The sequence below is a fragment of the Artibeus jamaicensis genome, unplaced genomic scaffold, assembly GCF_021234435.1.
Source record: "Artibeus jamaicensis isolate MK-2021 breed Jamaican fruit bat unplaced genomic scaffold, CSHL_Jam_final contig_2002, whole genome shotgun sequence".
Lineage (NCBI taxonomy): Eukaryota > Metazoa > Chordata > Mammalia > Chiroptera > Phyllostomidae > Artibeus > Artibeus jamaicensis.
In genome coordinates this window covers 471,818-499,412 of record NW_026521408.1, presented here as the reverse complement: position 1 = coordinate 499,412, position 27,595 = coordinate 471,818, and the positions used below count along the sequence as shown (strand labels likewise).

Genomic DNA, 27,595 nt, shown 5'->3' with positions numbered 1-27,595 from the left:
GAGAGTGGGGGCCCAAAGACAAGGGAAGCACAAGAAAACCACTAGAGGGAGGCTAGCGGTGCCCACTCGCTCCTACCCTTCCCTTAGGGCACTGCCCCAACAGTGATGAAGGCCATTGACTTGGGTTCATAACAGGACCTGTTACTGACGACAAGCTCTTGACCAAGTGATTGACCCTCTCTGAGCCCTAGTGTTCTTATATGAAAAACAAGTTATGTGTATGTGTGCAGGGTGGATGAGAGATCTAATAAATAGAGGCCAAGGGTCCCAGCACACAGCATGCATCCCAAAGTCACGGCCGCTATTTCACCAATTTTGTTGTTGACTTACCTGCAATGAGGGCAGCCAGAAGGGGGCTGAGGACCACCAAATGCCCAGCCTGCAGCATGCTGCAGCCTGGAACGGGAACGGCTGAGCCAGAGAATGTGCTGAATCCTTGTCCTGTCCAGGCTGGAGCTTGTAACCCACGCTGCTGTAACCAGACCCTCTGCAGCTGCTTGGACCACCCACACCAACGTCCCCTGGGAAAACACAGACTCCCTGAAAGCATCAGGTGAAGACAGGTGGGACATGCCCTTTGTCCAGCTCTCACACTCTGTCCTTCCAGGTGGCAGTGAGAAGAGCCAGATTTCCATGCTCTGATGCCCTTGTCAGACTTACCAGCTCTGTGATACTGGAATGTATTTTTCTGTCTCACTTTCCATCTGTAAAACGGGGGTGACAAGAGTACCTATCCCCCAGGAATGCAGTAGGGCTAAGGAGACTCAAGGCATCCTCAGAGTGATGCTTGTATTTTTTGAGCATTCACTGTTCCCTGGCAGTATACAAGGGGCAGAGAAGTGTAAATACTGACTCATGTTCTCAGGGCTTCTGTTAAAGGCTATGGGATACCCTGACCAGTGTGGCTCAGTCAGTTGGGTGCTGTCCTGCAAACCAAAAGATTGCAGTTTAATTCCTGGTCAAGGCGCATACTCGGGTTGTGGGTTGAACCCCTGCTCAGGGAACGTATGATGAGAGGCAACTGATCGAAGTTACTCTCTCACGTCAATGTGTGGGTGTGTCCCATGTGCCCCCTACTGGGGACCTGGCCCGAAACCCAGGCATGTGCCTTGACTGGGAATCAACCAGCAACCCTTTTGTTCACAGGCCAGCGCTCAGTTCACTGAGCCTCACCTGTCAGGGCCAGGAAGAGTCTTTTATTTATAGCAGCATCAGGACTAATAAATGTGAAGGGCTTGAATGAGTTAGAAAAAAATCAACATTTTGTAACTAACCTGGTAAATATTGGTTGCAGCAAGAATCATCTATGGAGGCTGAAGGATCAAGATAAATGCTTGGTCTCAAAATAACTCCTCTCAGAATGCTCATTAGGAACATATACAGTGGAGAAAGTGGATAACACCTTGGTCAGGTGATAAAGATTAATATCACCTTGTAGTGGACAGATATCTTGTGCCTCCAAATGTAACATCCTGAGGACACACATCATTTACATGGTTGTTTTGAGGGAGGATGCATAACTTGAATCTAATTAGGAGGAAATACGTGCCAATGTGGGAATTTGTATTTGAGGAAGATTCTTTGTAAGGGAATGCATTGCTTTGCTGAGCTCTTAGTCACAGGGCTGTTAAATAATCAAATGCAAACATTCGGTACTCTGATTTTAAGTATTATATTTATAAATTAAAATGCTACATCAACAAAGATTTATTTAACTATGAAGAGATTAGCAGTTTCCCTGGCAGGGATGAGAAAGAACGTGGAGCAGGAAACGGGTCTAGGGAGAGGGGGCATTAAGCTGAGCATTGCCCGTTGTTCTGTTCGTACTTCTTTTCCTTTAAAAAAAAATTATGTATTTTTATTGGTTGACTTTAGACAGGGGCAGCAGGGGGCAGGGGGAGATAGATAGATAGATAGATAGATAGATAGATAGATAGATAGATAGATAGATTTGTTGCTCCTCTTATTTGTGCATTCATTGGTTGATTCTTGTGTGTGTCCTGACCAGGGATGAGACAGGACAATAAGAAACTAGGAAAATTCCTTGGCAAGGGGAACAGGGAAACTAAGATAGTTAAACAAAAATGGCCAGATGCAAAAGGTCACCACCCTAAAGATAACATCTAGGTCTCAGTTGTATTTCAGCTCCAGGCCCAGAAAAGCAACAAAACCAGGTGAACAACGCTAGGATCAGCTTCAATGACTAACACCCTCTTGTCCTGGCACTGACCAATCAGTAGAGACCACGACCCTGAAAGGCCACACTGGAAAACTGATGATTATTCTGCTGAAACCTTTCCTTGGAACTTCCCCTAAGATTCCCGCCCGCAAGAGAGAAGTAAAAGCCTCAAGACAAAGGGACCCAGGGCATGTGCTCTCCCTCTCAGCCCCACTCCCTTTCTTTCTCTTCCCCCCACTTCTTTCCACACAGGCATGTGTCTCCTAAAGTCTAAGGCAATGGGCAATGGGCAGCTGGCAGTATGTCTCAGACTAATCCCCTGAACCTGTCCTCAAAGACCCCTTTTCTCCAACTTTCCAGTTAGCTAAGGCAGCCCAGCCTAAACTCTCTTGTTGCTTCTTCTATGCTAAGCTCTTTCTTGTTTTAACTATCCCCAGGATTTTTAATAAATGTATCCTCATCATCACCTGGACACTGTTGAAATCTTTTCACATTAAGTCAAGAACCCACACACTACAGCTGGCCTTAGGCAGACCCACTCAGGGCCAGGCCAAGCCTGGCCTCCAGTCTGGTAACACTAGAACCTGCAACTTTGGCTTATCTGAGTGATGTTCTGACTAAATAAGCTACCCTCTGCCAGAACCATATTTATTTCTAATTTAACCAACATTTACCCAGCCCTTATTTTTTACTAGGCGCTGTTCTAAGCGGCTTTTACATACTGAGTTTTTAATGCAAAAGCTCTCAGACAATAAAATAAAATAAACAATAAAATAAAATGTAGATTAAATCGCTCAGCAATTGGTCTTTGTCTCCTAAAACAAAACACAGATATGACACGATTTTCTCATCAGCATTTTTTTACCTGTTAAGGCTCTGCTGCAGTGATCCTGTCCTTCGGTGGAAGAACGCGACTCTACAATGATTGAGTTTTTCTAGTTTGCATAGTTGTTTTGTAAAAATGTGGGCAGCCCTACTTTGCAATTATCACACGTTGAGTTCCATTTGAAAAACTTGATTCTTTATTAAAAAGCCTTAAAACCTTAGAAGCACTAAAAGCCGCTTATATACGTTTTGGGGATGCAGGCACTCACATTCTCCTTTCCTTTACGGGTGAACTCCGTATCACGACACTCTCTCTTTTTTTTTTTTTTTTCTCGCCGAAATTGGAACTTCTAAACAACTCCCCCCACTCCACTTTTGGGGAGCAGCTCCGGTTAAATTTGTCGTCAAATCTGCGCGTCTATAACGCAGTGGATTCTGGGCGACCGGTCGCCGTCTGCAGAGACGTACAGACGGGTGTGACGCCAGACTTCAATTCCCACAATGCCCAGAGAGAGTCTGCGATTTTTTTCCGGGTTACCAGGAAATGGCCGCCATCTTGTGCGCTGAGGTGTGGCTGGTTGCTGGGGTCCTTAGAACTGGCCTTTCGGTCTCTTCAAGTCTTTGTTTTGGGGTCTTGTTTCCTCATTTCAGCGTCTCAGGGGACTGTGTCTCTCCAGGATACGGCTTTATTGAGAAGTGAAGGTCAATGCGGAGCTGCGAATAAGGTAAGTAGACACCTCATTTCATGCGTGTGTCGGGAGGAGTGGTGGTGACGTTTTCGATTTTTTTCCTTTTTCCGTCTGCGACGAGTATACTTGCCAGCACTTGGTCGGACTCTTCTGATACCTATAAATGAATTCTTGGCAGAACTCGAACCTGTTTCCGTTGAGACAGAGGAACCAATAATGCACTTTTGCCCCGGCCGCCCACTCCGGAGGCCTTGGGGGCCTTGGGTCGCAGATTTTGCGCACACCGCGCTGTTAGCACTCCCCGCCCCCCTCCGGTTTCTTGGGACTTTTCTGACACGATTGTGGCTGTTTCCTGGAGTTTGGCATTCTTTACCGTTGTGTTTTCCTTGAGACTCTGATCTATCGATACCGTTCTGTTTGCCTTTCTGGCCTTTCCTTTTTCTTCCTGTTGGAGCAGTATCAGGGAGCGGACGGAAGGAAAGTGACTAACCAAGGATTGTTAACCAAGGATTGTATTTTTTTTTTTTTTTTTTTTTTTTAAATAAGATGGGAAGGAGAGAGGGAGAGAAACAGTGTATGGTTGCCTCTCGCGTGTCCCCGGTAATCTAGGCATATGCCCTGACTGGGAATCGAACCGTGATACTCTGGTTCGCAGGCCCGCACTCAATCCACTGAGCTACACCAGCTAGGGCTTCGTATTGTATTTTTGAGCGCCCCTTAGAAATGTCGTGGGAAGCAATTTAATCTTTACCGAGGATCTAGAAGACCCGAGCGCTCTGATCTGGGGGAGTTGCCGGAAGTTCTTCTCTACACACATTTGAGTCATTTGTAGTGCAGCTGAAATACTTTTTTCCTTTTAAGTGAATTCAGTACACCTGTTTGGAAACTACTTTTACACTACTAGCAGGTGTGGAGCCCACAAAGACTGGCATTTCCGTTAACCTGGCGTTTGATAGCCCCGGAGATGTGTTTGAGGAGTTTGGGGAGCCAGATTCATTAACTCCTAAGTACATAGTGGTTTTAAATAGAAGGCGTTTGTTTATGCAGCAATTTATTGCAGCCAGTTTGGTTTGCAGATTATTCTCTTTAGTACACAGTTGTGTATTTATAGCATCAAAGTATATATTATTGATTCAGTTTCCCAAACTTAATAAGCTTTTTAAGTTCTCTAAGTTAAAAAAAATGCATCAGTTAGATTAAAGGTGAGGTGTATCTTTAAAAGAAAAAATTGATTCAGTGAGACCCCTCTCAAGTTACTACGTTATAACAAAAATAGTAAGTGGCTATAAAATTACAGTTCTGTATTTTACTAAGATTTCCCAAAATCTTTGTATTTTGGGAAGATGTTACTATTTACTGTCACAAATGTAAATGTCTTTCTATTTTGTTGTTCCTGAGAAACTTGTTTAGACTTTAAAAAATATCGGCTATTAAATGTGTGATTTATGTGCTCCTCAGATGCCTTATGGTGAAATTGAAGCTAAATCCTTGGGACATGGGGAAGACCTAACAAGTGAACCATGCTACAAAAAACTGAAGTCAACTGAAGAGCCTTTTATTTTTCCCCGTCATGGTATTTCTAATTTTCACAGAGTACAAGAGAAAACTGGAAATGATTGGGTCCCTGTGACTATTACTGATTTCAGAGAATGTAGTTCTCCTCAGGAAGACAAAACCCAAACTACAGATTTGCTGAAACCAGTGCATGATAAGATGCTTAGTAATAGACCAGCTATTACTGAGTCTATTAATTCACAAGTTTTACTGGCTACAAGTCCTCCATTGGTATCCACAGATGATGAGATATACAGCACAAGTAAAGCATTTATAGGACCCATTTACAAACCCCCTGAGAAGAAGAAATGTAATGAAAGGAGGAAGCAAGTAGACAATATCAAGGGTAAAGATGGTGAAGGAGGACAAGATGAGAAACAAAAATTTAACTGTAAAAAATCAGAGATTGATAATGAATTATTCCAGTTTTACAAAGAAATTGAAGAGCTTGAAAATGAAAAAGATGATTCAGAAGGCAGTTGTAAGGAACCCAGACTCTCTGAGGAACAATTTATTTCATATGATCAGGGACATAATAATGATCTGATGAAATACGCAGAAGAAAAGAAAAGAGATCTTAGTAGTGCTCTTCAGTTGCATTGTAATTATCAACAGGATGTGGGGAATGAGCGAGGCAGATATCCTTGTCATGGACAAGTAATACCTACATTTTGTGACGCGTCCTTTACTTCCTTCAGGCATGAATGGCAATCAGTGCATTCTTTTATAATACCCAGAGGTCCTCCTTTTCCCAGCTCTAACTATCATTTAAATATTCAAAGATTCAGTACTCCACCAAGTCTACCATCAAATATTTTCCGCACCCAAGATGGCTCTCAGATTCAAAAAGGAGGTTATGTGAATAACTGTCATGGTAATTGGAATTGTTTGACTTTTGATCAGAACAATGAATATACTGACTTTAGTGAAAATATCAGTAGTGATTTTCCCTTTGGAAACAGCTATACTGTACAAGATGCGAATGTGAGTAGTGGTTGCCGTGAACCTAGTGAAGGATGCTGGAAAGATCCTATAGACAAGCATAATAGCCCAGACAGGTTTATGAACCAGCAGTTTCAAGAGGAGAAGTTAGGTAAATTGCAGAAGTTACTTATTCTTTTAAGAGGCTTGCCTGGTTCTGGGAAAACAACATTATCTCGGTAAGTAAAGGATACCAGGTGAATACTTGGTAATTAATTACTTTAAAATCACAAGTGATAGTAGTAATTAATGACAAATGCTTTCCTGTTTCTAGTTGTGTTTGAGAGTAGCAGGTGATGTGAGGAAGGGGGAATTGGCATGTATATTAGGAATTTGCTTAGGCCTTTAAATAGATACTGTCTAATTATGACAATGGTGAAAGTAAATGCTATTTGAGGACTGCCCTGGCCTTCAGTTTTTAAGTCAGAAATTTAAGAAGAGTTGGGCTTTGACTTAGTTATTTCACTTTAGGACAGTGGACACATTTTATTGTCTAATGAGTAATACTTGAGAAGCAAATGAAATAACCCAAGGAAAAGAATTTTGAGCATGTTTTAAGCACTTCATCCTGGTTATACCATTGACTGGCAGAGGGAACCCGTTTTTAGTTTCTTTAAGGAGTTTGAGGTGAGCAATATACAGGGGTGGGTGAAGTTAGGTTTACAGTTGTTCATATGTAAAGTAATACAGTAAATAATAATTCAAGAATAAACTGCTGTGTGTAACTGTAAACCTACTTTTGTCCAGTTTTGTATGAATTAAAAAGGAGTTAAAGCTTGTGATGTTTTGTCTAAGACAAAATACATCAAATTCATGTTTTTGTTTACATTTTTTAAAAAGACTATCATGTACTTAAGTACATTTGTACAGTTGTGAAAAATAGCACAAAGAAGGACAACACAAATTCTTTGCTGTTTATGTAGGATGATTGAAGGATAAGGAGAAAAGGAAAATTTATGTGGTATCTTTGGGTGAGAATAAAAAATTCCAAGGAACCATTTCATAAATGTTTTATATTTACTTGTAAGACAACGTAAACAATCTAACAAAAGTTTCTTTAAAAGCAAGAAATGAGACAAAGATTTATGATACGGACATTTCAAGTAAAATGTAAGCTGTGATCATTTTACATTAAGTTTAGATGTTTGCATTTTGATTCCTTTCACTTTAGTGAAGATTTTGTAAAGATGAAATTTCAACTCTTTAAAGGATAGAAATTAAGATGAAGTCACAAACCTGGGCAATCTTCTAGATTTAGAATATAGTATCAGAGAAGTATTAGTTGAAATTTGGAAATTTGTTCAAGGGATCTTGCTTAGGGAAAGCTGACTAAATTTTAGAATAAACATAAAGGAAAAAAGATTAGGTTTGGGACAACATATTGGAGTATGTTGAAACTGAAGGTGAATAAGGTAGTGATAATTCAATATAATTTCAGGGAGATAGCTATAGTGTGAGACGATAGAAGTGATAGTATGTAATACATTTCTTTATTTGGGGTATTAGGTGTATGTTATAAGAATAGAAGCTATAGTAACAATTACCATTTGTATCACAATTTATGAGTACTTCCACATATATAAAATCTTGTGATATGGGTTGTATTCTTTTCATTTTATAGAAGCTGAAGAGACTAAATTCAATTTATTCTCTTTATAATAAGAGAATAATATGTTTAAGGGACTTGGAGAATTTCCTAAAACTGGTAAAAAGAACAAACTAGGGATATAAATGAGTGTGTTTCTTCCCTGCTCCTTCACTTTAGTATCTAATGCATGAGTAGCCGTGTGTGTGACTCCTGACTTGGAGGAGCTTGGTTAAAGAAGCAGGAGTATCACTGTAGGTCAAAAATGTTTGAATGAAGTAGGTTTCTTTGGGATTGTATATAAAGCCACATACATACTCTCTGGTAAGGAATGTCTTCTCATAGGAGTTAGCTTTCAAAATGAGCATCGAAGAAAGAAAGGAGCAAAGATTTGGTAGATCAGAGTTGAGCTGATACGGGGTACTAAATTAAAAGTATTGTTTCGTATTGATATGTGGTAATAAGGGGGTTAGATAAAGTTCAAATTCTTTGGGGTATTATTCAAGCCCCCTTCTTCCTTTAGTCTTTACCCATCTCTCCATTTTTATATCTGTCTGCATTTGGACTGGTACCTGCATTCCACTGCAGGAGACATAATACTTGTCCGTTCTTTGTTCTTAGGACTTTGCTTATTCAGAGATTCTCTTAAATGCCTCCACTTTTCAAGGTTTTGGCTTGTGTCAACCCTCAGTAACCCTTTTGAACTCAGTATTTGCCTTTATCCCTCTTTGCCTTTAGCATAAGCTGCACAATTCCTTACCTTTCTATTTGTTGAAAATTGACCTAAGACACTTGGTTAAAGTGGCTGAGGCTGAGTTATTTATGTACAGCTTGGCTAATACATTTTAATAAAATCAGTCTCATTAAATTCTAACACAGGTACAGACTTTAAATATTTATGAGTAAGCTAGTGCAAAATAGTACACACAACCTTTGTAGGTATGATAAAGTGCAAACTGACAGCATTTTGATGAAAGGTTCATTTTAGGCAATTTCAACAATATTCTAGAGGTAGAATTTTGTCACCATTATAACTGGCAACAGCCAAACAGAATCCTTTGACTCAGTGGATAGACACGGCCATTTAGGGATCAGGCATTGAGTATCATTCCCAGGAGTGTGGGCTATAGATTTTGTTAGCTTCTTATACTCTGTTCCATGCAAGGAGGAGGGTTGATTCAAAATATTTTTGTTAATGAACATTTTTAATACTCTACTTGACTTCACCAGTGAGAGAGTGTATTCTTATAAACAAGCCACTGATTTCATTATTATATTAGCAAAATGTCTAATGTTGATCAGAGACAAAAGGATAGGTGAAGCACTTGTCAGAAAGGAGGGGAGATGTTACACTGCTGAAAGACAGGACTGTGATCCAAGATATTTAAGGTGGCCTTTAGAAACTGGAAAGGGCAAGGAAATACTCTCCTTTTGGGCCTCCAGGAGGAATGCCAGCCTGCCACACTTTTATTTTAGCCCAGTGAAACTGATTTTGGTTGTCTGATTTTCGGAAGTATAAGATAATCTGTATTGTTTTTAAGGCACGAAGTATGTGGTGATTTGTTACAGCAGTGTGGGAAACTACTACAATTTATCATAGTTTAAAGAGAGATGGAAACAGATTTTTCCCCCTTTCCCTTTTGGGGGAGATCTTCGTTTAAACTCCAGAGAAAAGGTTTACCTTTCCTTATGTAGGTCTCTATTCTTCATTTACAGAGTGTGCAGAATAAAGTGCCTACATAAAAGGGTTTGAGGCTAGAGGTAAGCAAGGCCATGCAGTACATAAGGAGGTAAAGGGTTCATGAAGTGTCAGATTTTTCTGGGAAAATCACTTCTATTTTAAATGCACATGGTTGTATTTATGAAGATAATGTACAGTTCTTAGAAATTTCAGAAATAAACCCTGGAAATTAGCTATCATAATAGGCCATTTGGGGGAATAGGGTTCCCAAGGTAGGATTTTCTTTAAGTGAAAATATATAAGCATATAGTGCATTAGTTACCTTGTGGCTGTATAATGAATTACCCTAAAAGTGAGTTGTTAAAAGCAACAAACATTTCCTCACAGTTTCTGGAAAAGACAGGAATCTGGGTGCCTCTGGTTAAAGGTTTCTTTTTATTGCTTTTATTTTATTTTGTTTATTGTTTTTTTAAATTTTAATTGTTCAAGTGCAGTTTTCTGCCTTTTTTACTAAAGATGTTGTCTAGGGCTGTGTTCTGGTCTGAAGGCGTGTCTTGGGAGAGGATCTCCTTGGAAGGTCTCTCGTGAGGTTATTGACAAGACTCAGTTGTGAATTTTTGGACTGAGGGGCTCAGTTCCCTGCTGGCAGCAGGCTGGGGACTCCCTCAGTTCTTCGTTACTTGGACCTCTTTCCATTCATAGTTTGATGAGACAAAGTGAGCTAGCACTGAGCCTAAGACAGAAAGCTACTTTTTAAAGTAACCTAATCTCAGAAGCAGCATTTCATTATCTCTTCCATATTCTGTTAGAAGCTCTAGTCACTGACTGAAACCCTCACCCAAGGAGGGTATCATACAAGGGTGTTAGTACCAGGAGTCGGGGATCATTGTGGACCAAATGGTTTTGGCTCTCCCACCACTGTTTAACTCTGGTGCCCTGATTTCTGAGTTATTTTCTTTTCTGATTTGTTTAATATCAAATTACCAAGGTGGTTATGACAATTAAATGAGATCATAAATACTTACAAAATGCTAGGCACATAGTAGATTCTCAAAAAGAGCAGTTTTGAAAATATGCAAACCCAGTGGCCATTGGGCTTACATTTGAATTTTTTATTAGATACTTGGTTTTTCAGAGTTCTAAATTTTGACATTCTGAGCATCTATTTTAGTATCTGACTTATAAGAATTCTGACAGGGCCCTGGCTATGTGGCTGAATTGGTTGGAGCATTGTTTCCATGCACCAAAAGGGTTGCAATTTCTGTTCCCAGTCAGGGCACATACCTGGGTTTGATCCCTGATCAGGGTAAGCACGGGAGGCAACAGATTGATGTGTGTCTATGTGTCTGTCTGCTTCTCTCTTTCTGTCTTTTCCTCTTTCACCCCTCCCCTCTCCCTCTCCCTCTCCCCTCGCCTTCCTTCCTCTCTATAAAATCAATAAACATATCCTCTGGAGAAGGTAAAAAAAAGAATGCTGGTAGAATCTATAAGAATGTTGAAAAAAAATACTAACATTCTTAAAATATTTTTTGTTCAAGTGGTTAATATGATAATCAGATATATTCAGATTGATACAGGCATTTTAAATATAAGTCCCCCAAGTAAACCTTCATAGTTTGAGATAATTCAGAGAGTTTTCAAAGGATGCATAAGCAGTCTATGCTATCTGGGAAGAAAAAGTCTCTGTAAGCTAAAATTATTTGTTATAATTATGATTTATAGATTAAAGATGTTCTTTATAAAGATTCATGTTTGATATTGACTTGGTCTAATGATATAAATTAATTTACTGTCCACCCCCCCCTTTTTTTTAATTTGGGAGAGGTTAAAACATTTCTTGAGCACAAAAGCCACTTTACTCATGTAGTATGGTATTATTAATATCTGAGAAGTCATGGGCTAATCAAGTAATAGAAATTTGGGAGAGATGGTATCAGTCTTCTAGCACTGTTAAATATAATTAGGTATTGTATGGTTTCTCAAAATCTTTTTAGAAGATTGAGTTCTGGTCTAGGCTATCTGTATAAGCAAATAAGATGCCAAATACATTAGATGGAAATATTTTGGGAAAATTATGGCTGCTTAAAAAACATACAGAACCAACTTCCCAAACAAATTTAAACCGTTTATTTTCATTTGGTTTGTTTGAAGTAATTTTAACTGTTATTCTGAGTGAAAATATTTAAAATTTTTTATTTCAGTGTATGCAATTCTATTTTTATTACAAATATATACGATTTTATTATACACTGAGAACAGGAGAGAGAGATGTTTATCATAATAGTTGAAATCCTTTTGTTACTTTTTAATTAGGAAGTACATATTCTTGAAACATCCCAAGATAATATTCTTTTACTTTGATCCCTTCTACCACCTTCTGCTCCCCTCCACCTCTCACAAAATTATAGAACCATGTCTGATTGCCTAGTGATTGAGGGAGAGGATAGAAATAACAAAATACTTTTGTTATTGTTGGATGCAAATCATTTTTTTACCTTTGTTTTCCCTTTCTTAGCATACCCAGTCTTTTTCATGAATCACTAGTTATGGGAATTCTCTGACACTAGAATGCTTATTCATCTCACTGCTTAGGCATTTGAGGTGATCATATTTTGAGAACAAATCTTGGTTGCCATTGACTTTTTTCAAGAGTGTGTTCTTTTATTTAGTGTTGTTATTTCATTTGGTAATTTAATGTCTCAAAAATCTAAAGTTTGAGTATACTGTGGAGGATCACAGGTTGATTCACAACCTTAAGCCTCAGGCTATTTCTGACTCCTACTTGCTGGTTTTATGTTTGTGCTTCATAGAAATAGGTTTATCAAAGCCGTCTTGGATTAAATACAGTCTTCCCACAGATGAATTACTTGCTTAGTCTTACTTGCCTTTTAGGTTACCTGCTACACTAAATTTAGGCAATTTTGGACACTCAATACACATTCACCTAAGTTAAAACATGGAAAACTGGTTGACATAATTTTGCGATTGGTCGAAAGACTTTTTAAAGTTACAAGTGTCGCTTTAAAAAAGTTTTTGATACTGGGTATGTAACTATGTAGATTTAAGTGTGAATTGAATTTGAGATTTGAAAACTTAAAAATTTTAAGATTCAGCTTCTCTGTTATTCTGTTTTGCAGTATACTTACAGGTATGTACCCAAAATTTATAATAAAGTTTCCTGTGTGGCTTATTTCCGGCAGCTATAGATTTTATAAATGGCACTTTATGATTTTTTTTTATTAACAGAATTCTGCTTGGTCAGAGTCGTGATGGCATTGTGTTCAGCACTGATGACTATTTTCACCATCAAGATGGGTACAGGTATAATGTTAATCAGCTTGGTGATGCTCATGACTGGAACCAGAACAGAGGTTTGTTTTGGGCCAAGTCTCCCGGTATAAAATATTTGAGTGGGGAGTCAGAGGACCTGGGTTTTTATTCTCAACTTGACTTTTATCAGCTGAATGACTTTCACAGACTGTTTGAACAGCTTTGAGACCAAATTTTTTCACCAAATAGAAGGAGTGATGATTGCAGGGTTGTTGTGAAAATCAGAGAATTTAAATAGAATATTTTGTAGTGTACCAATACAAACTGGTAGAGGAGTGGGATATTTTAGTAGGCTTTATATCTCCTGAGTAAATTCAAAGAACTCTGATGCTATGTCTTCTCAAAAGTTATTTTTCTAAGAGTAATGCTAATGTTTTCTAAGACTCAGTATAATGCTTTGTGGATATTAAAAGTTTTCATTATTGATACTACTCTGAAAACTTGGTTGAATACATTTTTTAGAGACACATAAGTCACTTTCTTTGTACCTTGGAATAGTGGGTCTTATTCTTGGATGCACATTTGAATTGCTTGGCACCTTTTTTGAAAACCTGTGTCTGAATCAGCCTCAGAGATTCTGATTTAGTTGGTCTAGAGTGGATCCAAACATTGGTATTTTTTTTTAAAGTTATCCAAATATTCACATGTTGCAGTCAGATTGAAAACTTGATCTAGAACTATGTAAGTAAATGAACATAGTATAAGTGAATTTCTTTTTCAATAGATGAAGAGTGCACTATGATTCAACAAATTGATTTATTAACTAAAAAATTTAAACCTAGAGTTGAGAGATTACAATGAATTCCATATACCCATCACTTAGAATTATCAGTTACCAAGAGTTTGCTGTATTGGCTTTATTCTTTTTGTTTTCACTCCTCTTCTTTTCTAATTACTGAAGTATTTTAAAACAATTCTACACATTATACTATAGGCATTTTAAATTAACCACCTTCTTACTTAGTATGTTCTTTAACTATAGTGCCACCATCACACCTAAAGAAAAAAATTCCTTGACATCATGTAATACTGTCTGTAATCGTATTTCCCCAATCATTTTAACTGTTTGTTTACAGTTATTGTGTTTGAATCAGGATCCAAACAAGGTCCTTACAGTACATTTAGTTTTATGTTTCTTTTAATTATTTACTTGTTGCAGTTTTCCCTCTTTCACCCTCATATCATTAACTTGTTGAAGACAAACTTAGTTTTTCCTGTAGAATATCCCATATCCTGTAGTTCTCTTATTTGCTTCCTTGTATGAACATAAGAAATATCCAGACCTGTTAAGAATTTTTATGAGTTTATTTAAGCAAAACTGACTACAATTACTGGAAAGTAAAATCCCAACGAATTGAGGAAATGCTCTGGAAAATGGCAGTTTTACCACTTTTTTTACCTCAGAATCAAAGGGGAAAGTGTAAGAGGGTTACATGAAATTCATTGGTAATAGGTTAGGGAGGTAGGAGAAAGCAAAGGAAGGAGATATCTGAGATTAGATAAAAAGTAAATTCCATTTATACTTTTTTTACATTGATGGGATAGATAATTAATATTTACAGCAGGTAAAGATGGAATGTAGGGGAATGAGATAACTATGTCTTGTGCTCTGGTGGGAGGTTGTGCCTGAGGGGTCGGGAGAGAGGGATTACTCTGATTCCAAAGGCATGTTATTTCAGATGGAAAAAGCAATAGTTAAGCTCAAGATAAAGATTGACCTTCTCACCCTAGCTGTTGTAGCTCAGTGGATTGAGCGCGGGCCTGCGAGCCAGACAATCGAGGTTCGATTCCAGTCAGGGCACATACCTGGGTTGCAGGCCGGTTTCCTGCAGGCCAGTTCCCAGCAGGGGATGCACAAAAGGCAACCATACATTGATGTTTCTCTCCCTCTCTCTCCTTCCCTTCCCCTCTAAAGGTAAATAAATAAAATCTTTAAAAAAATAAATAAATAAAAATTAAAAAAAAAAAAAAAAGATTGACCTTCTCAAGGAAGATACTGACCTAGGATATGACTGTCCACCGTGACTTGCTTTTTGTTAGGAGGTTTTAATTTCAGACCATCTTACATGGTTACTTTGGGTTTCTTGAGTTTGTAAGGCCTTCATGTAGGCCTCCCCTGAGCTTGTCAGGTTTAGCATGTGGCTCCCTTTTGTCCACATTTGTGGTAACCATTTAACTCTTTCTCCTGTATTGACTTAAATGGAAGTTACCAGTAACTCTAGATTGGAGTATTAATTAGGTTCTATTTTTTTACAGGGGGTAAGGAGAGTCTGGTTATCCCATTTTTAATGATGCTGAGAATGATCAGTCACTTCTGTAATGAGAACATCCTCTCATCTAGAACTAGCATCATCCTAAAGTACAGTATGTACAGGAAAAACAGGATCAATGCTTTTCTTTTTAATTGTCATTTTTCAGAATAAGAAATTTCAGGGAGGATATTTTTGAGTAAAAATTTCACTCTATTGTAGTCCATGGTTCCACAGGCAAGTTTAAATGTCAGATAAATTGGACTATAATGCTACTTCCTAGTATTGGTTCTATGACATTCTGGGATTTCTCCAAATATATTGGAGAAGGAAGCATAAAAATCTCAAAAATACGAATTTTTGTGATTTTTAGAAAATGCCATAGGACATTATTGCCAAAATAATGTTGATATTGCAGTTCCAAAAAAAATGTTTCGTGTTATGGGCCTAATGTTAGCGGAATAAGAGTAGATGATAAGTGGAATGAACAGAGGTACTGGGCAGAGTTAGTATACCTTTAGTGGACTGGGAAGCTTGTTTATGTGAGACAGTTTTTCTCTTTGGAGAACTAGTCCAGAATTTTCATTAAAAGGTTCATACCATCTAAATTATACTGTAAAACAATGCTTTCTAGATAAACTACTGGTTTTATTAGTATAAAAGAATATTGGCTTTTAAAAAAAGTAGTATTTACCTTTTTCAGGTAATAATAACTAGTAATAATTAGACATTTTGAAATTAAAGCATGACTTTATTTAGGGCAGAATTGCTCTTTTCAACAAATATTTACTGCATACTTAAATTGCTGGCCACCATTCTGGGAATATCTATCTGCCTCATTTTTTATTAGAAGAATGTACTGTATTTTGCCATGTATAATGTGCACTTTGTCCAAATTTTTAATGGAAAAATAGGATGCACATTATACATCGGTGGTACTAATTCCATGTCTCTAAATGTTTTTTAATTCTTTTATTTATGCTTATGCATTAAAAGTGTAACTCTAGAAAGTAATAATGATATCTGTATGCAGAATAATACCCTAGAATATGATAATCGGCTTTGTAATACCAAATTTCTTGTACTGTGCATCTATTCTTGTGTTTTGTAATTATTTGTTAGATAAAATTTCTTGTACCATAATATGTTCAAAAATAAATTCTAGAATTCCTTTATAATACAAAAAAAGTATATCTAAATATAAATAAATAAGTAAATAATTGGATTAAAAAATTTAAATGAAAGTTTTTTTTTTTCCCGAACATTTAGGCCAAAAATGTGAGTGTATATTATACATAGCAAAATACAATAAATTCATTTTAGACTGCTTTAAATTGAAAGTGTCTCCAAGGTGTCATTATTCTCCTTAGAACATGGTGGTTAATTTGTTTAAGAAAATGACATTCATTACTCATGATGTCATGTTTCCTATTTAACCATTGTTTTTTTTGGGAGCTCTGTTCTCCTCGAGTGCTCTGGAATGTGGTATTTAGTGATGATGATTCAGGAAAGAGGATGATCTCCCCATTATTTGGTTGATAAACTGTTCTTTTGGAATATCACTTCTGGGATGTGTAGGCCTGTCAGACATTAGGAGAATTACTTTACTATGGTTTTTTTTTGTTTTGTTTTGTTTTTTTCAATAAAAGACTTTATGATTTTATGATTGGGGATAGATCAGTGGGAAAAGGATAGCATTTTGGTGACCTGTTTATGACCCAATTCTAAATTTCTTCTGGTATGTAGAGACATCTCCAAATATGCACTCAACCATAGTCATTACTCCTTAGCTAACTAACCTTTATAATTCTGTTTTCCCTGGACCGCTATATAAATGTATTCATTATGTAGAACTTAAGTTTTGAATTCTAAATCCCAAGAAAATTTCCATATCGTTGCATTTTACCTCAGCATTTTCAGTTTTATTTGGGTTCTTAATTATATTTTTCTGTTTACACTTAAGGTGTACAGACTCCTGTCCTCACAGTGGCTCACTGTGGCAGTGATTCTTACCTCATGGGGGAAGATATGGTATAGGAATAGGGGGATAGAGTTTTTAAAAGTTCCATTCTATCTCAGCTCTCAGTTTAAGAAACATAGTCCTGAGAAATAATAAGCTTTTATGAGTAAACTAATCTTGGTTGTAGGTTCATGCTTTTCTTTTTTAAAAGTTTTAATTACAGTAGTCCCAAGTTTTCACCCTTTGTCCCCCTTTCCATCCAGTGTCCTCCACTCCCTTAGGCAGTCCCCATACCTTTGTCCATGTTCATGGGTCATGTGTATATGTTCTTTGGCTACTCCATTTTCTATACTTTACATCCACATGGCTATTCTGTAACTACCAATTTGTACTTCTTAGTCTCCTCATCCCTTTACCCATTCCACCAAATCCCTCTCCCATCTGGCAACCATCAGAACATTCTCCAAATCCATGATTCTATCTCTGTTCTTGTTTGCTTAGTTTGTTTTTTAGATTCAGTTGTTGGTAGATATACATTTATTGCCATTTTATGGTTCATACATTTGATTTTCTTTTTCTTAAATAAGTCCTTTAACATTTCATAAAATAATGGTTTGGCGATGATGAACTCCCTTAGTTTTTTTTTATCTGGGAAGTGCTATATCTGGCCTTCGATTCTAAGTGATAGCTTTGCTGGATACAGCAATCTTGGCTGTAGATTCCCACTTTTTATGACTTTGAGTATTTCTTGCCAATCTCTTCTAGCCTGCAAAGTTTCTTTTGAGAAATCAGCTGACAGCCTTATGGGAACTCCCCTGTAGGTAGTTAACTGCTTTTCTCTTTGTGTTTTTAATAATCCTCTTGTTATCTTTAACCTTTGGCATTTTAATTACAGTGTATCTTGGAGTGGGCCTCTTTGCATCCATCTTGCTTGGGACTCTCTGTGCTTCCTGGACTTGTATGTCTTTTTCTTCCACCAGATTAGGAAAGTTTTCTTTCATTATTTTTCAAATAGATTTCCAATTTCTTGCTCTTTCTTTTCTCCTTCTGGCACCCCTTTGATGTGAATGTTGGACAACTTGAAGTTGTTCCCGAGTCTGCTTACACTTTTCTTGTTGTTTAATTTTTTTCTTATTCTGATTGGTTGTTTTTTTTTTCTTATATTGCAAATCCTTGATTTGATTCTTGGCTTCATCCACTCTACTGTTGATTCCTTATAAATTGTTCTTTATTTCAATTAGTATATCTTTAATTTCTGGCTGGATTTTTTAAATGCTATTGAGGTCCTCACTGAGCATCCTTATAACAACCAGTGTTTTGAACTCTGCATCTGATAGATTGCTTATCTCTATTTTCTTAATTTTTTTTTTCTGGAGTTTTGACTGTTTTTTTTTTTTTTTTCCCATTTTAGACCATGTTTCTTTGTCTCCTCATTTTGGCAGCCTCCTTGTGTTTTTTTTCCCTATGTATTAGGGAGAGTTATTACTACCTGTCTTGGTAGCTGGGCCTAATGTAGTAGGTGTCCTTGTAGGATCCAGTGGGAGAACCTCCCCTATCACCCAAGCAGTATACTTGAGAAGCACCTTCCATGTTGGCTGAATTATATCCTCCCCTTGTAGTTGAGGCTTGATTGCTGTTGACAGATCAGATGGAGAAATTTACCTAGGCCAGACAGCTGCAAGGCCCATTGACTACTGACATCTACCCTGTGGAGGATTGGCTATGCAGGGTCAGGGTGGTGGTCTCTCTATGTGATTTGTAGCTAGGTACACAGGTCCTGGGGTTTCTTGGGTGTTGCAAGCAAAGGTCAGCCCCCAACTGTGTTCTGTCCTTGGACACTCTGCAAGAGCTACAGAGCATTCTGCAAATGGCTAGTGCTTCTGCTGAGCTTGGAGGTCCCCAGGTGAAGTCAAGCTTTCAACCTACGCTGGCTGTTGCTAGTGCCAGGCCTGAGGCCCCTTGGCAAGAAGTATGTGGGCTGGGGGCTTGCTGAGCTGGCTGTTGCTTGTTTGAGAGAATTTAGGAAATCGTGAAGCATGAGCCAAGACTAGCCATTCATTGTGGAAAAGCCACTGTTAACAGCTTAGGTGGGTCTGTAAGTTGGGTCGGGTAGAGCCTTGGGGAATCACCAGAACCAGATAAACAGTGTTATCCATGGTGATAGAGTCTCAGATATGGCACCCAACTGTTGGCTCTGTGGCTTTGTGTAGGTGGGGCTCAAAAAGGAAGAATGGCCACTGCCCACCTTTCTGCCTGGGACAAAGCTGTCCCCCAGCTCTCACCATGATGCCATACACTTCATTTCCTACCTATATGCCACTGATGCTGTTCAAGCTGCTACACCAGTGCTGGAGCTCAGAGGGAGTGAGTCTGATTAATTCCATGTGGGTTCTTTAAGTGGATCTGCTTGGGTAACTAGCAATTTCTTCCACTGATTCAATCCCTGCTGGTTTTTACAGACGGAAGTTATGGTGACTTATCTTCCTGGCACTGGAATCCTGGGCTGGGGTACTGGTGTGTATGGTGGGATCCCTTGCCCCCGAGATAATACCTCCTGAATTTTTATCCACCACATGTGTGTATAACTAGCCCATTTAGCATCTCTGCCCCTCCTACCTGTCAGATGGATGTTTTCTTTACTTCTGTAGTTGTCAGACTTCCATTCCACTCAATTTATGATGGTTCTGATTAATTGTTGTTCCATAATTTAGTTAATTTTGATGTGGCTGTATGAGGAGGCAAGCCATGTTTACTTATGCCTCCATCTTGACCAAAGTCCTGGTCCTCACTTTTCATTACTATGAATATTTCTTGCCACTCCCTTAGGCCTGCAAGTTTCTGTTGAGAAATTAGCTTACAGTCTTTGGGAGCTTTTTTGTAGGTAACTAACTGCTTTTCTCTTGCTGCTTTTAAGATTCTTTGTCTTTAACTTTTTGCATTTTAATTTTGATGTGCCTTGGTGTGGCATCTTTGAGTTCATCTTATTTGGAAATCAGTGCATCTGGACTTGAATCTAAAACCAAAATAAACAATGAGGGCAGAAATAGACTTATAGATACAGTGAACATTTTGAAGAGTTGCCAGATGGGAGGGTTTGGGGGGATGGGTGAAGAAGAGGAAGGGGTTAAAAGTACAGATTGGCTATTAAGATAGTCACAGGATTGTAAAGTACAGCATAGGGGATATAGTCAATAATATTGTAAACTGTCTGATGTCACATAGGTATGAGATTTATTGGGATGATCATTTAGTAAGTTTTATAACATCTAAACACTGGGGTGTAAACCTGAAACTAATAGAATATTGTATGTCAACTGTAATTGAAAAATAAACTTAACCACATAGTCAGTTGAACTGTGGTATTTTGCTAGTGTGTGTATGTATTTATCATTACTTACTGACAAAACTTTTTTGTCAGTATTGATAAATACATGGCACTTTTTAAAAATATAAGTCTTATTTCAAAAGCATTATTTGTGCCCTGACAGGTAGCTCAGTTGATAACAGCATCATCTTGATGCACTGAATGCATTATTTATAATTGTAAAGCATTTGGAAAATACAGATAAGCATAAAATGGCATGTAATTCTCACCACCAATAGATAACTACTATTTTTTTTTAAAGATTTTATTTATGTTCAGAGAGAGGGGAAGGGAGAGAGAAAGAGACGGAGAGAAACAGCGATGTGAGAGAGAAACATCAATTGGTCGCCTCTCGTATACTCCCTAAAAGTACAGAACCTGTGACCTTTCACTTTGTTGGATGACGCCCAACCAGAGCAATGACCACTTGATTTTTTAGTAACTCTTCTCAGGTCTTTGTAGTTTGACCAAAATGTTAGATCATATTACATGTTGTCTTGCAACCTGCCATTTTCAGTTAATGAAGTTCCAACTTTCCTCGTCAGTAAATGTTGATGACCTTTTACATTCAGACCATATTCAAATATAACTTATTCTTGTATTTCCTATAAATGAAAGTTAACTGCAGACTAAACTCTTCATTAGCTATAAGCGCAACAAAATTTTTTCCCAGAATGTACTTTACCATGTAGTCAGAGCCAGCATTTGGTCTGGAGAATATACATGGTGTGTGGTTATGTCTCCTTATTTCTTTTTAACCTGGTGGGTTCCTTTTTTTCCCATGGCACTGACTCAAGAGATTGCCTAGCTTTGGTTTTCTGTACAGAGGATGTAAAAATTTCTTATAGTGAAAGTTTACATTTTATTTGTCTTTTAAATTCATTTTTTTATTTCAGCTAAACAGGCTATCAATCAGGGGAGATCTCCAGTTATAATAGACAACACTAATACACAAGCTTGGGAAATGAAACCCTATGTGGAAATGGTAAATATGAGATATGGGACAGTTTTTATATTTTTGTCAATTTTTTAATATTCCAGAATTTTGGTTACTTTGATCTTTATTATTAAAACATTGTTCTTGTTTTCTAAAGAGGTATGTTTGTTTACTTAGTTTTAAAACTATGGGAATGATGTTTATCATGTTCATCTTGCCTGGACTTGAGGATAGTAATTGGAAGTTAACAACCAGTTAAGTGGTCTTAAAATTTTTGTAAACCATATTATTTTAAAAGTAAAATTTTTCTTGGTGGACCAAATTTAGAAGTATTGTCTAAATGCAATTTATATTTGCCTTCTTTTTACTTTTAAGAAGTGTTCTCTGGGTTTGTGTTTTTTTCCTTTTGTTTGTGTAGGCCATAGGAAAAGGATACAGAGTAGAGTTTCATGAACCTGACACTTGGTGGAAATTTGATCCTGAAGAATTAGAAAAGTAAGGCACTCAATTGATTTTGAATCTTCTTCTTTTTTCCTTTTCTTTCCATAGTCATTGTCTTTACTAGCTTTGCTTATTTATCATGTCTTTGATACTTACGATTATGGAGTACGTGTTTCTGTTAAGAGGGACATTGGCTTTAATTCAGTGGGCTTTTTTTTTAAAGAGGCTCCTTGCTTGTTAAATTTTACTAAATTTTTCTTGTTAATTGTGTTTGAAGGACAGTTAGGACTTTTCCACCATGTTTTTTAGCTAGGCTTCTTCTCTGCATAACCCTTCCAAAATCATTACCTTCCCGTTTTAGCTTCCATCACTTTTTTACCTGGTGCTTTCATCTTGCTCCTTCTTTTCCTATAAGAATCCGTTTTTTTTTTTGGAATTCAGTTTGGGGTTTTTGTTGTTGTAGTTGTTGTTAGAAAGGTAATATAATGCATGTACCTAATCATAACACCCCTTAGCAGAGTTTGGGCAGATTATCATCATCCAACATCTTACTATTTCTGCAGCAAGTCTTGATTAATTAGTCTTAGTAGGTAAGAAAGACTCCACATAATCTGTCCTCAGTTCAAGTAGATCATGTTACCAGATGAGCACAGGTCTGGTTAGATTTTGCTACCATGTGAGTGAACAGAAAACAGTTCTCAGAGAATTGTAGGTTTCAGAATTTGTGGTAAAGGAGTGTGGACTTGTGTTACTTTCAACCCTGCTTTCCTATTTGTGTTTACCTTTATCCTTTCTCTTCACAGCCCTAGTTTTTTGACTATGATCTTTTTTCCCTTCACCTCCACTTCCCTACCCCTTTTTGGTAACAACTTTGAGATATAATTCACATGCTTTACAAGTTACCCATTAAAAGTGTATGTAGTTCAATGTTTTTCAAGGTCTGTCCCGAAAAAGTCTAGCCATTGTTAATATAATGAGAATAGTTTGCAAAACTTTGATGTAACCTGGCAGCCAAGGAGAGTGGACTAGAATGTGTGTGTGTGAACAATGACAGCTTCACTGTAGTCAGTGGGGGTGGTAGATGCCATTGAGTGAGCATATGTACTATGTGGCCTCCATATTCAAAATGACTGAGTAGAGCAGCATTAAGCTTGAATTTTCCTCTGTGGAAACTGTTCAGATGATTGAAAGGACCACTGCTACAGGCAGCTGGTGATTGGCAGCTTCATTATGACATTGTACCTACTTGTGTACCACATCCTGCTGAGTTTTTTGTTGAAACATCAAATCACCCAGGTGCCTCAGCTCCCCTACAGCCCAGATTTAGCATCCTGCAACTTCTGGCTTCTCCCAAAACTAAAATCATCTTTGGAAAAGAAGACATTTCAGACTGTCAATGAAATTCAGAAAAATACAGCAGGGCAGCTGATGGTGATTCCAACAAAGGATTTTGCAGAGAGATTTCCCTGGGAAAACTGTGAGGCCCCAAGGTGCCTGCTTTGTTTTTTGTATCTTCTTCAATAACTATTTTTCATATTACATGGCTGGATACTTTCTGGACAGATCTCACAGAGTTGTGCAACCATCCTTCCCCTTTTTTTAAATAAATATTTTATTTATTTATCTTTAGAGTGGAAAGGAAGGAGAGAGGAAGAGAAAAACATCAGTGTATGGTTGCCTTTCGTGCGTCCCCTGCTGGGAACTGGCCTGCAGGGAACCAGCCTGCAACCCAGGCATGTGCCCTAACTGGGAATCGAACCTCGATTGTCTGGTTCGCAGGCCCGCGCTCAGTCCACTGAGCTACACCAGCCAAGGCCATCTTTCCCTTTTTTTAAAAACCATTTTTATTTCTCCCACCTCAGTTTGCCCTCTTCCAGTTTAAAGTGTTATTCTGTGAGGTGTCCAATTAATTTCTTTCTCCTTTGCCTTTTATTCCTTTGGTTACCTTACTTTTCCTTTTTGATTAATATGCTATGTATTCATATATGACTAAATAAACTGATAGACTTACTAATATCTGGTGGTATTTATCTGCTCTGTGTATATTGCACCTTGGGTAGTAGAGACAGAAGTTTAAACACTAGAGAGATTTGGTTATGTTGCACAACAGATTGATGAAATATAGTTAGACTTTGTTTACATTTGAGGAACTGTTGACTTCACAAACTACAGTTAACTGATGTTTAGTATAGTTTGATTTAATTTGTATAGAACTGATTGAATCATCAAATTTGGCATCTTGTGGATTTAGTCTCATCTTGCCAATTTCCAGCCTGAGATTTCTTTTTTTGCTTTTTCTTTCTTTGTGCTTTCTCTTCTCAACTTGAATAAAAGCATCAGTAGTTTTTAAAAGTAAATATTTCTTCTGTGTCCTTTTTCTGGAGAAAATGAATTAATAAATCTATAACATTAGATGTACAGTATGTTTATTTGTGTTTTGCCGTGTCCAAGTCAGGTTACAGAAAGCCATGAATTTTTAAAAAGTTCTTTGAGGGTCAAGAATAATTTTTAAACCACTTCTGGTTTTCCTAATTAAACTCATAGAAAATATATAAAATATAAACATGGCTTAACAAATTGCTATATAAGGCAAATATTCATCTAACCATTACCCATATCATTGGAGCTTTATCAACAGCTCAGAAGTTCTTCGTTTCTTTTTCCAGTAACAATTCTTTGGTAATTTCTTTCTTGCTTTTCTTTAAAGCTTTTGTTTTTTCCTAAAACGTCTTTTGCCATAACACCATAGTTTAATTTTGTTTTTTCCCCCAAGCTTTATGTAAATAGAGTCATATAGTACATATTTATTATGTCCATTTTATTTTGCTTAACATAATGTTTGTGAGATGTGTCCAAATTGTTGATGTAATAATTTGTACTGTTTAATAAATTTTAAAAATGCAACAGGACATGTCCTAAAATAACTTTTTAAAAAGTGATAAATATTTGATAATTGACTTTTGTCCTACAAGTCTGCTCAATTCTATAATTCTCAAAACAGTTTCTCATTATCTTTGATTTTGTTATTTAAAAAGAGGGGGATTAGCTCAGTGGTTCAGTGAATCATTAGTTGGTTCTGTGTGATGAAGGTATAAACAGTTAACATTTTGCTTTGATTTACAGTATCTTTAAACCTTTTTAAAGTACTGTTAAAAATTTTGAGAGAGCCAGTATAAATTTTTTTGTTGTAAAATGTGGGTAAATGAGATGTGTTTTATAGTATTTATTTGCAAAATATAATTTAGAGTCTGCACTCTATTACACTAAGACAGCTTACTCTCTATAACTATAAATTCTTTAAAGAATTAAAATCCTTTTCTTTTTTGTTAGGAGGAATAAACATGGTGTGTCTCGAAAGAAGATTGCTCAGATGTTGGATCATTATGAATATCAAATGTCCATCTCTATTGTAATGAATTCAGTGGAACCAGTGCACAAAAGCACACAAAGACTTCACCCTTCAGAAGAGAGACAGAGGTGGGGAAACTCTCTAGGCTCGCATAATCCAGTGTGTGTCACATACAATCATTAAGGTAGCTATTTTCAGCTAACACATTTGTTGTTTGCCTTTGAAAAATATTAGCCTTTCTGAAGTCTAGGTAGTTTTAAATTAAAAAAAAAAAAAAAAAGACTGCATCGCTTCACAAAGGATATTCCTTCCCAGCAGTTTAAAGTATAAATAAAAATTATGTAAAATTATATTTTAAATGTTTTTATAATCTTGTAATACCTTAGGTTAGTATGAAGACAGACACCTGAGTGGGTAAGAACCAGAATGTTTTCCACAATTGAATTTTAAACTAATTTTATCTATTTTGTAGAGAATATTGAATACTTTTATAATTTATACCTAAAACAAAATTTTCATAAAACTTGAGTACTTTTCATTAAGTACTTTAAATATACAAGAAATACTAATTTGTTACAGGCACCATAGTTGATTCACCTGTTTATTATGTAGGTAAAATTACATTTCTGCAAATTCTCTGTGTGACAGAAATATTTCTAAGCTATAATTAATATATTGGTTAGTTGAAATGCAGTTCTTCATCAAATGCCACATAGTAGGTGTATCAGTTGGCTGAGGAGTTTTCTCCATAATATACATATTTATAATAGAATATATTTGGATTTATCACCTTCTGAAGCCATCCCTTTCTCCACAGCTTTCTGATTCTGGAATGGACAAATAGTGAAATCACTATATAATTAGGAAAAGCTCCTCAGGCTAGTCTGATATGTCACTTTTCTCTATTTAGCACATATAATTCTAATTCAGAAATGTATTGGGCAGTTTCCTAGCATTAATTATAAGAGGATTAGTCCTGTAGGATATTTAATTTCTACTGGTTTTAATTCTTCTCTAGAGCCAACCATATATTTCACTGGGTCTGTTTCTTTGTTAGATAAAACTGAAACTTAAATTCATTTCAGAGATCTTATAATTCATACTAATCTTTGCTTTCATTTGCTCTTTTTTAAGGAAGAAAACCCCCAGCTAATAGATGCTATTTTAAAATATAATCACTATAATTCTTCGTGTTTTACATGCTGATATTTCATACCCTTCACAGCAATTATTGCAGTTTTATGTGGTACTCAAATATGAATGCAATAACTGAGAATTCAGTTAATAGGGTTGAAGGGTTTTTTTTGTTGTTGTCTTGTTTTTAAGATTTTATTTATTTATTTTTAGAGAGAGGGGAAGGGAAGGAGACAGGTCCATCAGTTGCTTCTTGTACTCACCCCAGCCAGGATGGCAGGCAACCTGGACATGTGCCCTGATTGGGAATTGAACCAGTGACCTTTTAGTTTGTCAAACGATACCCAACTAACCAAGCCACAGTGGTCAGGGCAGAGTTGAAGTTTTTAATGTGTGTTTTTGTTTTAACATCTGCAACCCATAATAAATGAAGCTTCTTAATTTAGAATCACAACAAACTATTTTTTAGTTTTGTTACAGTGACCTTTTAGAATATTTGGAGGCAGCAGAAGGAAAAGATTGAGTTTAGTGGTTTTTAGAGTTTTATGGGCTACAATTTGTAAATAATTTTTTTTCCATTAAAGTTGTTAGCTATAATTGTGTATACATAGGAAAAGGAGTGATTAAATTAATGAATTAATTTTTTTGTGATTAATTAAATTAAGGAATTTTTTCTTTCTCCTTATAATTAAATAACATTACCATCCCAATTTTTATTTTTAAAAATTATAGTGCTATAAAACCAGTTAGTCTCTGTATGTATATCAGATTTTCTCATTAAAAGTATTCTTAGGGTGGTAAGAAGCCATGTTTGTTGATGTAGATTTTGAAAGAGGAGTAATTAGTTAGTGTCTTGTGTCTTTTTGATTCCTTATACTTTGCAAAGCAAATTCAATTAATTCAGTTTATTTGATTTAAATTGCCAAACATATTAAGTATAAAACGTTTTCACTGTAGCATGATTTGTAAATTTCATGCCAAACCTTTAAAAATTTATAATTAAGATTTTTGCAGTTAAATTCAGAGATTTTGTAATAGAACAGTTATAATTTATATCTTTTGACTATACCAGTTGTTGTAATATAGGATACATGTGTGTGAATTTTGAATATATTTCCTATGGAAATACATGTGTTGTCACTATAATGCTATGCACAGAATCAAGGGAAAAGAGTAGCACAAATAACTCTTTGGAAAGAGATCCGCAATAATAAATAGTTATTCTCAAAACTGTGTCTCTTGGAAAGTTCATGTTTTGATACATTTAAAAGTCTCTTCTAGTCATTTACCTTAGAAGTCATCTCTTTTTCTTTCTTACAGATTTAGTTTTTTGAATG

The 27,595-nt window shown here is 36.7% G+C and overlaps 1 protein-coding gene across 11 annotated transcripts in view; it reads left to right on the top strand.

The window, feature by feature from the left end:
- Positions 1-3,530: 3,530 nt before the first annotated feature.
- N4BP2L2 (NEDD4 binding protein 2 like 2) overlaps positions 3,531-27,595 on the top strand; it is a 136,919-nt gene continuing 112,854 nt past the window's right edge. For 3 of the 11 annotated variants that reach the window (XM_053657986.1, XM_053657981.1, XM_053657990.1), the window contains exons 1-6: positions 3,531-3,729; positions 5,152-6,407; positions 12,741-12,865; positions 21,294-21,382; positions 21,753-21,829; positions 25,106-25,252. In XM_053657986.1, the coding sequence (XP_053513961.1) occupies positions 5,152-6,407; positions 12,741-12,865; positions 21,294-21,382; positions 21,753-21,829; positions 25,106-25,252 (1,694 nt within the window). In that variant the 5' untranslated portion in view covers positions 3,531-3,729. Of the gene's footprint in view, positions 3,730-5,151; positions 6,408-12,740; positions 12,866-21,293; positions 21,383-21,752; positions 21,830-25,105; positions 27,491-27,595 lie in introns of those variants that run through there. The other 8 variants (XM_053658017.1, XM_053658014.1, XM_053658013.1 and 5 more) reach the window with 5 other exon arrangements.